General features: G+C 48.0%; 1 protein-coding gene across 1 annotated transcript in view; it reads left to right on the forward strand.

Annotated features, from left to right (window-relative positions):
* Positions 1–14,621, forward strand: part of PUSL1 (pseudouridylate synthase-like 1) — a 61,878-nt gene that overhangs the window by 20,955 nt on the left and 26,302 nt on the right. The window contains exons 4-5 of the mRNA XM_019511556.1: positions 6,190–6,339; positions 8,541–8,714. Coding sequence (XP_019367101.1) covers positions 6,190–6,339; positions 8,541–8,714 — 324 coding nt within the window. The remainder of the gene's footprint in view (positions 1–6,189; positions 6,340–8,540; positions 8,715–14,621) is intronic.

Genomic DNA, 14,621 nt, shown 5'->3' on the forward strand with positions numbered 1-14,621 from the left:
TTTGACAAGGCTCAGTGATGGCACTTCTTGTCTTTTCCCAGGCTGCGCTTCAGCTGCTTTATATTAAGGAGAGTGGTGACGGGCACGAAATGGAGTGGTCTGAGCAGCGGCTGCGCCTCCCTCTCTGTAAATATTACTTGCCTAGAGAAATTCTCTCCTAATGCTGAACAGAAAGCTCAGCACTTTCATGTGGTTGGGAGAAGGAGGGGCCAGCGGGGCGGGGGGAGGCCTTTGGAGAACTTACTCTTGTTGATAGAGTTTGGTTTCCAAATGGACTGGTGGTGTTATCAGCAGCGAAAGCCATTTGCAGAACTCACCCTGTGCTGGACGCAGGGTCTCAGAGGCTGCTGCAGCTCCTCCCAGCCTGGAGAGCTGGGGGGTAGATGAAGATCTGCTGCAGAGCTTCCTGACCTGCTGCAAATTGGTTTAAACACCCCCTCCCCTCCCTTTCTGAAGAACCTGTACTTTACTGCCTCACCTAATGACTCGGTTGAGTGGCACATGCACTCTCATTGCTGTGAGGATGAATGGGAAAGCAGTGGGATCTCCTTTTAACTGGGCTAGTCACAGGAGCTGCTGCGTGATGCAGCTCAGCTGTGTCCAGAATGAGCACACCTGGGGTGATCACAGCAGCTCCTTATGGCCTTAAGTCTCTGACTCTTACTTAGGCTGTGCTGGAGGGTTTGTAATGGTATTCTGTAGCTGGCCTATCTCCAGGATGCAACAAAGCCAACTCATCGTGGTGAAGCCCATCTTGCCAGCACAGGTATTGCATGTAGGAAGGGTGAACATAGCTGGGCTCATCTGTCCATGTGGCCAGTTGTGCTGCATGGTCACCAAGCTGCCCTGGTCTGGCAGCAGGACTCAGGCCAGAGTAGGGAGCGGGTGGCCAGGTGCTTGTCGCACAAAGGATGTTGCAGAAGCCTGTTCTTTAACCCTGCCTTTATGTCTGTGTAGACCTGGGCACAGCCTTTGCTGGGCCTTGTGCTGGGGTTCATGGTTGCACTCTGCTCTTGTTTTGGTGGCTCCTACCCCTGTAGTAGTGGAGGCTGGGCCGTGGTCAGCTTTAAAGGGATTTTATATGGCTCTTGATCCTGTTATTCCCCAAAAGCTAGTCTGGTTACCGTGCTGTAGCAAGCACCTCATCTCACACAGCTCCATCTCATGCAACGTGCATGTTAAAGAATATCATGCCCACGCAGCTTTGCATATACCGTATACATAGGGGAGCCCAATTAAAGTCATCTCTTCTTCCCCAGCCAAGGAGGATGGCTCCATGAAGTGTGTTTGCTCGCAGTGGAACGACAACAGAAAGATTGACTTGTTTGCCTTTGCTGCTGGTTTCAGTTCCGTGCCTGCTCATTAAAAGCTTCCCGCATGAGAGCCAGGGAGATTTAGCAAGTAAATATGAGCTTCAGATGAAAACAAAGGAAGTTGGGATTTGGTTCATTTGGATGACTAGCAGCATCTTCCCAGACCATGCATATTGCATTAGGATAGATTGGGGATCTTTAAAAATATCCCTTGTTTCCTTTGTAGCCACCAAACAAGGCAACATCTCTCTGAATCAGGTCCTGGTAGCTCTTGGCCCAATTTTACAGGGACTTGTGATTTTTCATGAACCCCTTAAGATATATTACGTGGACCCGGTCTCCATACAGGGCTGAGCATCTGCCTTCATAGACCAACTGCCTTTAGGCATCACAAGCTGCGGCCTCTGAAACTGAAACACCCTCCAATCACCAGTCACTTGTGGAAACCTCAGCCCGTGAATTTGACTTTCATTCAGAGTTTCCCATCAGTAGCTGGACTCCTCTTCCCACCAGCTCCGGTGGCTAAGGGATGGCTCTTGTAAGCGAATACAGCAGGCGCACGGCTTATGACAGGAGGCCCTGATCTCACTGTGACAGCCAGCAGCATGGAGTGCCATTGATCCCAGCAGGGGTCCTAGCTGGACGAGTAATTCCCTATTCCTTATTCCCTTTGCTAAGTCCCTGGCATAAATGGAAAGGTTATTTAGTATTTCAGAGTGCCTGTAAGTCTGCCCAGTGCCTCACAGCTAGCGAACACTAAGCCAATTTCTGTGGAAGGGCTGGAGCTGCTCAAACTGTTCGCAATGCTGGCAAAGCTGGCAGATTTTTTGGTATAGAAATTTCAGAGTATTTGGCCCAGAACCCCTCTCCCCCCACGACCATTTCTTTCCAAGCCACTCTTTTCCTGATCTGAGATTTGAGAGAGAGAACATGCGTTGCATTGGAAAGGCGACAGCTCAGAGGTCTGTGATTCTGCAGTTACCCTGCTGGGTCCCGTGTTCATCTTTGTGTTATATGCAGTTAGCATCATGGACTGGGAGTCTTCCAAGGGGCCGGCTCTCCCTTGCAAATCCCAAGAGCAAAATGCAGACAGAGCTGTAAAAATGGGCTTTTAGGAATGACTGAAATAAGGGGTGAGCTAGCGGTCTAGTGGATGAAGTCACAGAAGCCCATTTCGAGCTATGAAGTAACAGGAGTAGCCATTCCTTCTGCAGGGCAGGACCAGGAAGGAAGACTTGGACAGAAGGATCACGTGAGCATCAATAGATTTTTCTGAAAGAACTACTCTAGGAGAGTACATAAAAGGGTTTTTATTTCTTAATTGTCTGAGCATTAACAAGCACGGCTCCAGGGGGGAACTAGATGTTTTCAGGGACATGTGCACAGGAGAAAAGAAATGCGATGCTTAATTATGGTTTCGGGGCTGGCAGAGCCAGAAGGGTCCAGGTTCTGACCCCCCAGCCAGCCTGGGGGGAGGAAGTTTGTCTCTCTGTCACCAAGTACTTTAACAGCCAGAGCCACTCTCCCCTTTGTTACAGAAAACCTACGTCAGTGCCGCTGGCTCAGCTGTATTCCCTTTCTCTGCTCCAACCCATTTACAGCTAAGGATAGGATCTGGAGCCACTTCATCTGGCAAGAATCCTGAGGGCATGGGAAAAATATTTATAAATAAGCTTATCTAACTCTTGGTCTCAGTGGGCACTGGGTTTTTAATTCCTATCATGTTTGACAACTTATTCTCTTTCATGCCAACCTCTGAATGCCCCTTGCCGGATGCCAGAGGCATGCAGCACTGACGGAAACCCTGCATGCTGCAGAGAGGCTGCCCCACGTCACCTGGGAGATGGGCAGTAACACTGAGCTCTCCTCCTTGGCTACATATGCCTGCACACTTCCAAAAGCAGACCCATGGCAGGCTGCTTGTGCAGAATAACAAAGCTGCTGGGTCTAGAGGGGTTGGCAGGAGTGGAAGTCCAGAAGGACAGACCCCTAGGAGAAAAGGCTGAGGTCACCTGTTGTCTGCAGGAGTTTGGTAGACTGGAACAAGTGGGGAACTCAGAGCAAGAGTGATGAGAAAGCACTGGTCCCACCTCAGCCAGGGAGAGACAGGGGTGCTCTCGCTTTGCTGTTAGCAGAGAGGGAAAACCACACAACCCCCTCCTCCATCTGAAATGTTACCCCCTGTCTTATAAACCAGGGCATCCTGTATTGGATCATAATTGCAGCAGTGGGACTCTTTCTCCCCTAGCTGGATTGCAGTTGAAAATGGATGACTGGAGGAAGCTGGCTGATTCCTTCCCTGGCATCACACCCCTGCAATCGATGGAGGGTCACTGGGCATGATTTAATGCCGACTATGTAAGAGCTGGTGATTTCTTGGCAGTTTCTTGAGGACAGTCATCACGCTCTTCCTCCTGGCTCCAGCCAGACTCCATCTAAGGCAGCAGGGCTCTCTGCGTGCTCACAGCCAACTGCAGCAAAGTCATGTCTGTCTTGGAGCAGGGTGGGGGGGAATGACCTAGTTTCCTGCTATCTCCATCTGCTGCAATGAGCTGATTAACAGCGTTTTGGAAGGAACAAGCCCAGGAGCGTGGTGCGTGGCTCTGGATGCCACCTTCTTCGCGGCCTCAATTCCCCAAGGCGAGTGGCACAGCAGCCAGAGGGAGTGCTCACATGCTGGGCAGTACGTGTGTCCCGTTGTGCCTGCCCAGACAGGGACTGGAAACTTGCCAAGAAGCCAGAGCAAGACTGTATTTATAACAAGCTACCTGGTTATTTTTCAGATGCTTTTAGCCTCCTATGTGTGGAAGTCTGGGAAATGGTACCATTGGTGTTGATGGACATCCCTTCCTAACCTATATTCATGTCACCGATTATTCCTCCCCAGATGAAGCGCTCTGCATTTATCATTAATATATGGGGAAACATGTTGGCCAGCTCTTCAGCGGTCACTGCAGAGAAGCCAGAGATGGAGCAAAGCATGGGAATTGGTTTCTTCCTCACCCTTGCTTGGAAAGTGCCGAGGCAACCTGTGCAGAAACTGGTTCTGCTCCCTGCACCCCATCCTTCTGTGTGAACAAACCAGAGATCTTCGTCCTTAGGGCTGTTGAATATAATAGCCTCATCTGTATCCCCGTCATCCTATCCCCCTGCTTTTTAGAAGGAGCCCAAAGCCAGGAAAGACTTTGGGACGAAAACTACTTAGAGTCCAAGAGTCAGGCAGAGGTGAGAAGACAGGCATCAAAGTAGTGGGAGCTTTTACAATATCTTGCCTAAATATATAAGATCAGGGGACTGGCAAGCTCAAACACATGTGAGGACAGAGAGATGCAAGGGGATTTGAAGGAAGCAGACAGCAAAAAGGAAATGGTGAGGGCGAGCACAGAACAAGCCTAGGAAAGAACATCCTGAAACTAGGAAGGAAATCCAGCTCCTTCCAGCAGTTTCAGCCGAGGCTCTGTTCAAAGTCAGAGCTTTTTATTTAATATACAAGGCAACAAAACCTGAAGATGTTACCATGGGAACGATGCAGTTAATGGTAGCAGAAGCCGGGACATCTGGTTTTATCATCCAACTGCTCTTCCAGCCAAGCTGGCTCTTTCCTGGGAGCGGGGGAGCAGGTTGTGACTTTGGGGGCCCCCTTTATGACTCTTCCTTAGATGCATCAGTGGCCGTAATCTGTGTGAAAACATTTGTGCTGGAGGGATCGCCGTGCAGTGAAATCCAGCGACTGGCAGATTCATTCCTGCAATGGGATCTGCTCAGATCACAGAGGTCTCCCCATGATTTGTGTGATCCAACTATGATGGCAGTGAATCAAGAGGAAAGGGAGTAGGGCAGTTGAGGGATCAGATAGTTAACCACATCAGTAACAAGGGAGTTAATTGCAGTGTCCTTTGTTCCTGGGACTTACCAGGGATGCCAGAGAAACCAGTAAATTCTTTGTGAAAAACACAAGGCTTCCCTTGATATTTGCAGCAGCCACTGAACAGCTAGTGACCCTGCTGGGGCTGATGGAACATAATAGCTTGCGTTTGGGTAGTACATTTTATCCCAGAGGATCTCCACAAACCGAGTAAACTCCAGCTTGGCTTCTTAGGGCAAAACTTCCCGGTACATGATTCATGCACATGCGTGCGGGTGAATATAAGGACGTGTATGCAGAGGTTCACGCACACGCATTCAGTGTCTCCTCCTCTGGTGGAAGAAGCAGCTGTTAAACTGTGCTCAGTCGCACAATAGTGTAGGCTGAGAAGTGAGAATCATGTTGATTCTCTGATGAGTCTCTCTTTTTTTTTTTTTAGTGAATTCAGTAAAGATATCATAGTTTAGGGTTTATCTGTTACCGTTTTAGGACAGTGTAGCACTGCTTACACCTTTCCATGCCCTGAATTACCCGTGGGGCTTCCTCCAGAGAATCCTGCTCTGTGTTTAATTCTTGGTGGAGAGATTTCTTAGGGCGTGTCTACACGTGCGCATTTAATGCACATTAGCCCAATTGAAGGTGCATTAAGGGCCCTTAATGCGCCCTTCATGCACCTTAAAAATGGCAATTTAAGGCTATTCAAGCTTAAATTTGATACCTGCATAAAGCAGGTATTAAATGTACTTGCAAATAAATCGCATTAGCAAACGTGTAGATGTGCTAGTATGCACTAACACGTTGTGTGTCCATTGACTTGGGACTAACTTTAGTACCAAGTCAGTCCACATTCCTGTGTTAATGTGCATTAGCACGTGCATGTGTAGATGTGCACCTAAGTCACCTTAATGTGCATTAGGCTAATGCGCATTAGGTTTAGGTGGGTGTAAAAGGGGCTGACCAAACTAAAACCAGTGCATTAAAAAGGATTCTGACTCTCTCCTTTCCTTCCAGAATACTGAGTGCCTGTCAGGTGCCCGATGACTTCCATGCACGCTTCTCTGCCTTGTCAAGAACCTACATTTACCGGCTAGTGGTGGGCTGCTCTTACAACTCCCAAATACCTGTGTTTGAGAGAGATCTGTGTTGGGCTCCCAGAGGAGAGTAAGTATAAACTTCCTGGGAAAACATGTTCTTTGACTGAATGGACATTCTTCTGTTTGAATGGGATTTTGTTAAAATTTGGAGAGTTTCCAGGTGTGAGACCAGATCCCCAGCTGGTGTGCGTCTGCATTTCAGTGCTGAGGCTAGTGAAACCCTGCTGAGCTACACCGGTGAGGATCTAGCTCTGCATCCCTCTTTCAACAGGATCCGAGTTCACTTCAACGATGGGCTTAGCTTACTAATAACCAACGGCAGAATATCTCCAGTGACTCAGTTCAAAAGCCGAGACCCTGTGACCAATGTTCTCAGCAGTGCTAAGGCACAGAAAACCACAGTGCGGCTCGCCAGAATAACTTTTTGCGTCCTCCGTAAAAAGTGAGAGTCATCTAAATGGACATTTTCATTGATCCATACAGTGAATGATCCACACTGTGTCAGTCAAGACACAGTGATCCCACAAGAGAGGTGGGGTACCGAAAAAAGATTGTCAAAGTTCAAGCCTCCAGCTCTTAAAAATTTTTTTTTTTTTTTTGGCCTCTGAAGATCACTGTAGTTCTTTTCCCTGGTTACATGATGTAGTGCTGGGTACCAGAATAATAATGAGTGAATGGCACAAGCCAGTGACTGGAGCACTAGATGCAGCCCAGTCCTTTTATGCTACCCTACACTAACAGAGCAGTGGGTATAGTGCTAGCCAACAGGCCCAGGGCAGTGAAGAAGTTATTGCAACTTAGTGCTGCTTGGGAGCACTTCCTAACTTAGTGCTCCTTAATAAGGTAGCAGTGAATGTGCAGTAGGGGATAAAAATGGTGTTGAAGGAACAAGATGCCAGGTTCCAACTTTTAAGGCATTAGGAACAGCGAATTAAGCAAACATTGATGAAGAGAGCCTGACATTATCTTTTTTTAACCAGGATATACTGAAATAATTATACATTCAAGACAAATGGAGATTTTTCATGACGTTGTAGTAAAGTTGTTTTATAGTTTCTGAGCCAATTACAATAGTTTGGCCACCACTAATGGAATAACTTCACATTTTTTTCATTACCAGCAACAATCCCAGAAGTTCCAGCAGAGGAATGAAGATAACATTGTCCCTACGTTAAATATGTGGGTTTCTTTTCTGTGGGCTACGAAGGGGAAAAATCTACTTGAAATTGTTAAATTATATGTTGCATGCATCATAGACCCTAATCTCAGGTTTTACGAAATGCCATTTAATTTAGCCCAGATGCTGCAGTTAAATTTTCTTAAATGGCAGTACCACACAATGGGTAGGGACAGCATGTAACAAACTCTGAGTGGGAGGCAAATTACTAACAGCACAAATCCTTACTCCAGATGAAAGCAGGGGGTAATTCCCACTGGCTGCACGAAGAAACTGAATTAACCCATAAAACCCCCATGGTCCATAAGTGTATTTTACGGAGGTGATTAGGTTAAATTCCCTTAACCTGACTCCCATCCCTTTACCACCAGTAACAATGTTAAGAGCTGTTTGGGACTCGTTTTAACTGCAGGAAATTTTAATGAAAAAGGTCTTTGTTGAAATGTGTCAGAAAGTGTTTGAATTTTTGTTGGAAAACTAAAACATTTCCACCCAAATCAAAAAACATATTGCTTTTTCAACAATAAATAATAAAAAAAAGATTGAAAACAGACACGTTCTGTGATAACTTCCATTGGGGGTAAAATAGCCTCCCCCCAAACCCTTCTAATAAAAAAACTGAGATTTTTTTCTGAGCTCTTGAGAGTTGAAGGGTGATTGGAAGACTTTGTTTGGCTTTCTGCTCTTCATGCTATTTGTTCAGGAAAGATCTGTCTAAGATGCTGCTTGGACAGTTTTAATGGGAGTACCTGGACACAGAAGTCATCAAAATCCTTGGATAGATACTCCCATCTGCCAGGTTACAGGCTGTTAGAGGGGGGCAGAATTTACATCTGGATCTAGACTCTGGACATCCCTGGCATCAAAGCCGTCCCGCACTTCAGTGTCTGGTTTGGGCTGCTGCAGGATAACCAAACTCTCTCTTTCCTAGAAAAATTCTAGGCTATTTGAGCCTGGGACATGGGTTTGGATTCATTTTCCAGCTGAATTGAACTTTGACCCAATGACATTGTTGATCAAAACCTCCCCTGGCCACAGGCCTGCTTCCCGCCTCCTTCTTCTGGTTCTTATACCTGTGTCTGTTATTTCAGCCACCTGAATGTGCCAGCCACGCAGGAAGCTGTGCAGTTCCCGCTGGGCACCCACGATTTCAGCGCTTTCCACTCCATCTGTGCCACCATGCCTCCCAAGTCCCCAATTAAAACCCTCATTCACGTAGACCTCAGACCCTTTTCCAGCTTCCTGTCGTACCACTACATACAGAGGTAAGACTCCAGGGAGCTTCTTTGATCATTCACGTTGACTCAAGACCCTAGCCCTGCCAGGAGACAGATTTTTCTGCTCCTTCCTTGGCTTTGCCCAAAGGCTGCTCATACAGAACCCATCCAGCGGCAAAGCCCTGCTTTGGCTGACTCTGCCATTCACTCTGGCCTAGTTTGTTACTGTTGACTTCCCCATGGAGCCATGTGATTGCAGGTTGAGCATTGGGGAACCCAGAAGTCTTCTGATTGCCGTGAAACAGAAAATGTTTCAATCCTCCGTGGCCCTCAGGGCCTGTGCTGAGATGAAGGGGGTAGATCAATGGTGCCTCAATTGCAGCTGCCAAGCCACGTGTGTCTTCTACATGTCATCTTTGGCTTTGTGCGGAAAATGCTCTCAAAGGCTTTCGTTTGCTGCATGCCTTGGATTCGTCTTTCTTGCACTTGGTAAACACCAAAGAGGCTTACTGCTTCTGAAATCTTATCTCCTGCTGGGCGATGCAGGAGTTAAACTGATGCTCTGCAGTTCTTGTGTCCTTTGAACTGGGGTGTGTTTGCCACAATTTGCCTGGACAAGTTTGTATTTCTGTGGCCCTTTGACTAAAACTGAGTCAGGCAGGACTGAGAATCGCTGGGCTAGATCCACCCTCTGTTTAGCTCAGCATCCAGGCTGCTGCATTGAAAAGGGTGGGAATCTTCCTGGAAGGGCACTGAAAATGCTTTAAGGCGGCCCCAGACTCTTCCCTGCTGCATATGGGGCTTTTGTGGTCCTGGAACTGCAGTGCGCAGCACTGCCCAGTGGATGCCAGCTTAGCCTTTTGCCACTGCTTGGCTCTTGCGAAGTGTGGGTACAACCTAAACGCCCTTCCCCTAGGGAGAGTGGGATCCTCCTCGGCAGAGGAAGGTGCTTTCTTTCACTCTTGCTGGTTTGCCTTTCAAAAGCAAACTGTGCTGTTTTCTGTTTCATAGCCACATTTTCCTGGTTTCAGAGGGGGAGGAAGCCCCCAGCTTTGTAGCTTTGCAGAGTGACCCTCCAGTAGATTCCACTACCCTCCGAGCCGTCGGTACCAATAAGTACCATCTTCTGAGCACCGCTGACCACTCACTGCTGCTTGCAAATAGCCCACTGTTGTCTCTCACTCTCTGCCTCCGTTACATACTTTGCCAGCAGCATCAGAGAAAGAACTAAGGACACTTGCAAGCAGCATCTGAGTGCACGCTTAGCAGCTTTTTCCCACCCCCTTGTTTGCATCGCAGGCTGGGAGGGAACAGCCTGCTGTTTCATTCATCATATGATTTACCAGGTTTGCTGATGAGTCAGACCCCTGGGATGGTCAGCTGTGTGCTCGACTCCAGACACCAGAATGCATGGGGGTTTTGCGTCCCTCATCCTCTGCTTTTAAAGAGGGAAGCCTCAAACCACCTTGAAAAGGTTCCTGGTGCAAGTTGGTTTGCCTCTGTTTTCATAGGGTGCAAGATAAGTAAGACTGTAGCTGTTGCCTGGGTCAGGTAGGTTAACCCAAGTAGGACTGGGCTTGTTCTGACCAAGTGGGGGTAGTTTGAGGAACAGGTCATTGGTTGGGGTCACCTGGCTTATAGGATAAAAGGGATAGATGGGGCTGGCCTGCATGCCCAGAAGGAAGCTGTCTTGCAGCTCATGTTTTAAATGAAGAGAAATGGCAGGCTGTGTTGGCAAGGTATCACAAAGCAATCGGGGTTTATAGAGCTTAGCCACTGGAGGGAAACCACATGCACAGGCCCGTTCTCTCGGCATGGCAGTCAATCTCCTCTGCCTGGTCTTAACCTTGGCCAGCACGCTCCACTGGGCAGCTGAATAAGCTGCTCTTCCAAGGTGATCATGGACATGGACACCAAGAGAGACCTGGGCTCCATCAGGCTGCAGCATTACTGCCACCTCTCACTCTCCCCGGCAGGACGTGACATGTATGCTCAAGAACAGCACCACAGGGTGAAACACCCAGGTCTCTAAGATCCCCACCGCAAAACCACATGCCTTAGAGCAGGGGTGGGCAATTATTTCGGCTGCAGGACCGCTTAATGAATTTTAGTGAACTGTCAAGGGCCTCACACATAAAATCTTTCAGAAGATAATCATTTTAACAAATTATAAGTTTAAAAAAATCATATACAAAAAAAGTCAAATATCTACTATAACGTATTTTAATGTTATCTCAAAAAATAATTTTTGTCCTGATTTATGTTTTTTGAGTAGTGTATATAGCAGTGATTGCATAACAGCTCAAAGTAGAGTCTTACTCTTGTATATTGTGTGTGTGGGGTGGGGGGCTTGATGTGTTTGTGGGGCAGCTAGGTCCCAGGAGCCAGTTGCAGAGGGGGGAGGAGGAGAGGGCCCACATGCAGCAGAGGTCACCTGGACGGTGCAGGTGCAGGTGCAGGTGAGGTCCATGCACCCCCCATCTGCCCTGCGGCTGCCCCCGCAGCACTCCACGTGGGGCCGAGCTCCACCTGCTCCTGGCTGGGGCAGCCCACACTGCACTCCCACCTGTGTCTGCTGGCCCTGGCCAGTGTGCGCAGCTTCCCAGCGGGGCTGCAGCCACCTGGGTACTGCTTGGCTCCCCACACCTCCAGTGCTTCCTTGCCTCCTCCTCCTGTCCCTGCTGCGCCACCCTAGGCAGGGGCAAAGCTGCAGCTCTGTGGGTGGAAGGTGGCCGAGAGCTTGAGCTGGAGCCCTGCACAGTGGGGCACGAGCTGTTTGGCTGCAGCTTGTCCCCCACCTCCCCCAACCTAGCTGGGCAGCTGCTGCCCACTACTTGCTCCCACAGCTTCCCTGTGCTGCCTGCTGCCCAGAGCGGAGAAGCAGGGGCAGGAGGAGCCACTGGAGGCTGGGGGAGCTGAGCGGTACGCAGGCGGCTACAGCAGAAGCGGGAGCAGCCCTGCTGGGAAGCTGCACACTGGCAGGGCTGGGGCCGGGGCAGGCAGGAGTGCAGTGCAAGCTGCTCCAGGCAGGAGTGGGTAGGGCTCAGCCCCATGCAGAGCACTGCAGGTCAGATACAGTCAATTGGCAGGCACTCACCCATGGGCCAGATCCAATCAGTTGGAGGCCGGATTCGACCCACGGGCCATATTTTGCCCACCCTTGCCTTAGAGTGTGCTTGCACCACATACTGTGTTGTAAAAGTAACCAGGCTAGCAGGTAACTTGGGGAGCTGGGAGCTGCCTTACCCTGGTGGTATGGCGCTCTTCATGAGCAAATGCACTCTGCAAGTCTGCTTCTCTTGTCTCCGATCTGTGAACCTGTGGGTTTCCAATGTGGGTCAGCTCTTTTTCTCTGCGTGTGCGTGCGCTTGTTTTTAATTTAGCCCTGCTGATTTCAATTTGAAAAGGGACTTGGCAGTTTCTAGTATATCTTGCTACAATCCATCCCATGCTTTGCCAAAATAGTTTGAGCGAACCTAAAAGCTGGATCAGAAACATCAAGCTCGTGGCTGGAGGGATACTTCTGCCATATCCTGTTGACACAGAGTCAAGCTTGTGTTATTTGATGAGTCACTTTCACAATGCTGCACTGTTAATTTATTTAATGAGCATTTAGGCTCTTGTTGAAAAGAAGCTGATTTCATTGGGATTTAGGTGTTTAATTCCCTTAGACTCCTTTGACGAGCTTGGTGTTAATGATCAGTCTTAATATTATTTTTTTGCTTTAGGGAGGATGCAGAATTCTGCACGTGGCCAGGGAGGGCTGGTTTTGGTAATGGTGAAAGTTAATCTGTAAACAGTTCCCTAGGGGGACAGGTGGAGAAGCAAAACTCAGTACTCACCATTTCCAAACATTGAGCTGTGTCCATAAATGAGAGCGCAGCTGGGTGCATTTCTTTATCGATGTATCACTGTGACATGAACTTGCACAGAGAGGCCCGGGCGTCTGTTTACAGCATATAAAGAGATTTTCAGACTAATCTAAGGAGATTTATTTTATTTTCGAAGGGTGGAATACAGAGAATGATAAACCATCATCTCCCAGTCAAATAATGCAGCTTTTCTTTCTATTTGTTCCTTCGCTTCCAAACTAAAACCGAGCCTCTGAATTGACCACTTGTCTGTCTCAAAGGGCAACTGTTGGAACGGTTCCTTCCATCAAACTCTGCATCGTCTGGCAACAGTGGAAGTAAAGTTAATGCTTCATCTGTACGAAACCCTCCTGAATGCAAAGCCATGTTGGAGATTTCATCCCATCACTTATTCCTTGGGAGTAACCGTTCCATCACCTGTTTGTCGATGAATATGCATTATTCATTGCAAGGTGCTGGGTGCTGCCAAGCTGGGTGCTGCAGCCCAGAGTATTGCTGATAAGCAGAATAATGGGTGGTATCAGCAAGAAAAAGAAAGTTCTCCTTGATGACAAAGAAAAGGAAAAGTCCAGAGAATTTAATGGAGAAGCAGATTCTTCCCCTAGGTCAGTGATTCTCGATCAGGGCGCTATGACATCCTGGGTGCCTTGAGATCTGTGGGGTGCCATGTAGTGTTAGTACTGTTAGGTGTGCAAACTTGATTCAAAGTAAACCCAGAGATTTCAAGTAGGAATCCAAAGTGTTAAAAACATTTTGCCCCGTTGTGGGCTTTCTGAGTGCTTTGCAACAGAAGAATTGCTCCTGTAGTCAGAGAAAATGAAAACTAAGAGCTGGCATTTTCTGAAGGGTGGCTCAAGTATATCAACAGGTGCTTCATATCTAAAAAGGTTGAGAACTACTGCTCTAGCGTGTTTCAACTCCTCTCATTTAGCTTAATTGAGAATGCAAGCTCTTCTTAGCGAAATCTATAGGCAAGCTCTGAAAACTGACAGAAGGTCTCGTTCTTCTTTCAGGTCTGTAGGTGTAGAGAGTAATTTATGTAGCTTGATATTGGTGTTGTCCTTATTTATCCTATTTGACTGAGTACAAGGCATCCCCTAGTTCTGATTTGGGAGTTTAAGTTTCTTAGGCAATCCCAGCACAGGTCCCCAGAAATATGGGGGAGGTTTTCAATACAGGTATGTAAAGTCCCAGTTTGGATTAGGACAGCTCTTAATGACATCAGTGCTTTGCTGGATCAGGTTCTTAATGCATTTAAAATTGCACATGCAGCGTACACATGTTCAGCAAGTGCATGACTATATGCACCACACACCTATGTGAAGAGAAAGTACAAGTTGTATAGAAGCGCAAGGGCATTAGCATTTTCTGATATGAGCAAAAGTCTGGGGGCAGGAGCTGAAGTTGGATAAGCAGACGTGCATCATCACTGTGGGATGTTAGCTGCAATTTGTCTATAAAACCTGTTAGAAAGTGTCTTGCTGTTTCCACCCGCAAATGTTTTCAAGCAGCCCTCTCCACCCTTCAGCACAGCAATGCCCTGACAATGCCTCATGGGCCTGCACGTGACTTCTCCCACTTGCCTCTTCTCTCTTGGGTCGCATGGGAATGTGTCACAGGAGGCCCCTTTTCCAGTGACTTGCAAACCCAGGCAGTTCTGGGCTGGCCCAAAGGAGAGAAGAACCAGCCAGATGAATTTCTGGTGGTGGCCATACTTTCTTCCCACCCCCATCTGCCTAAAGCACAGATGGTCCAAATCTCCATAGCCGCCCAATATACCAAGCATTTTGCAAGGGTGTGAGAAGAGACCATAGAGAAATAACAGCCACTTGCACACCGAGATCAGCTATTGAGAGTTACTGAGTGGATTCTGGCAGCACTTGGTTGCCTGGGGAAGTTCACCAAGAGAGGCCATGTATCACGTGGCTTTGTACACACACACAATGCCTACGCAGGATAGCCACGGGAGACTTTGTCCCTGCCCAAGTCCTCTTGTAGCATTGTGGATGTTTCAAGACCTCTTTTTTAACATTTTTAGATACCAACTCTTTCCTGCCATCAACCCCCAACCTCATGGCGTGAG

The sequence above is a fragment of the Gavialis gangeticus genome, unplaced genomic scaffold (assembly GCF_001723915.1).
Source record: "Gavialis gangeticus isolate Ggan-Ray unplaced genomic scaffold, GavGan_comp1, whole genome shotgun sequence".
Classification (NCBI taxonomy): domain Eukaryota; kingdom Metazoa; phylum Chordata; order Crocodylia; family Gavialidae; genus Gavialis; species Gavialis gangeticus.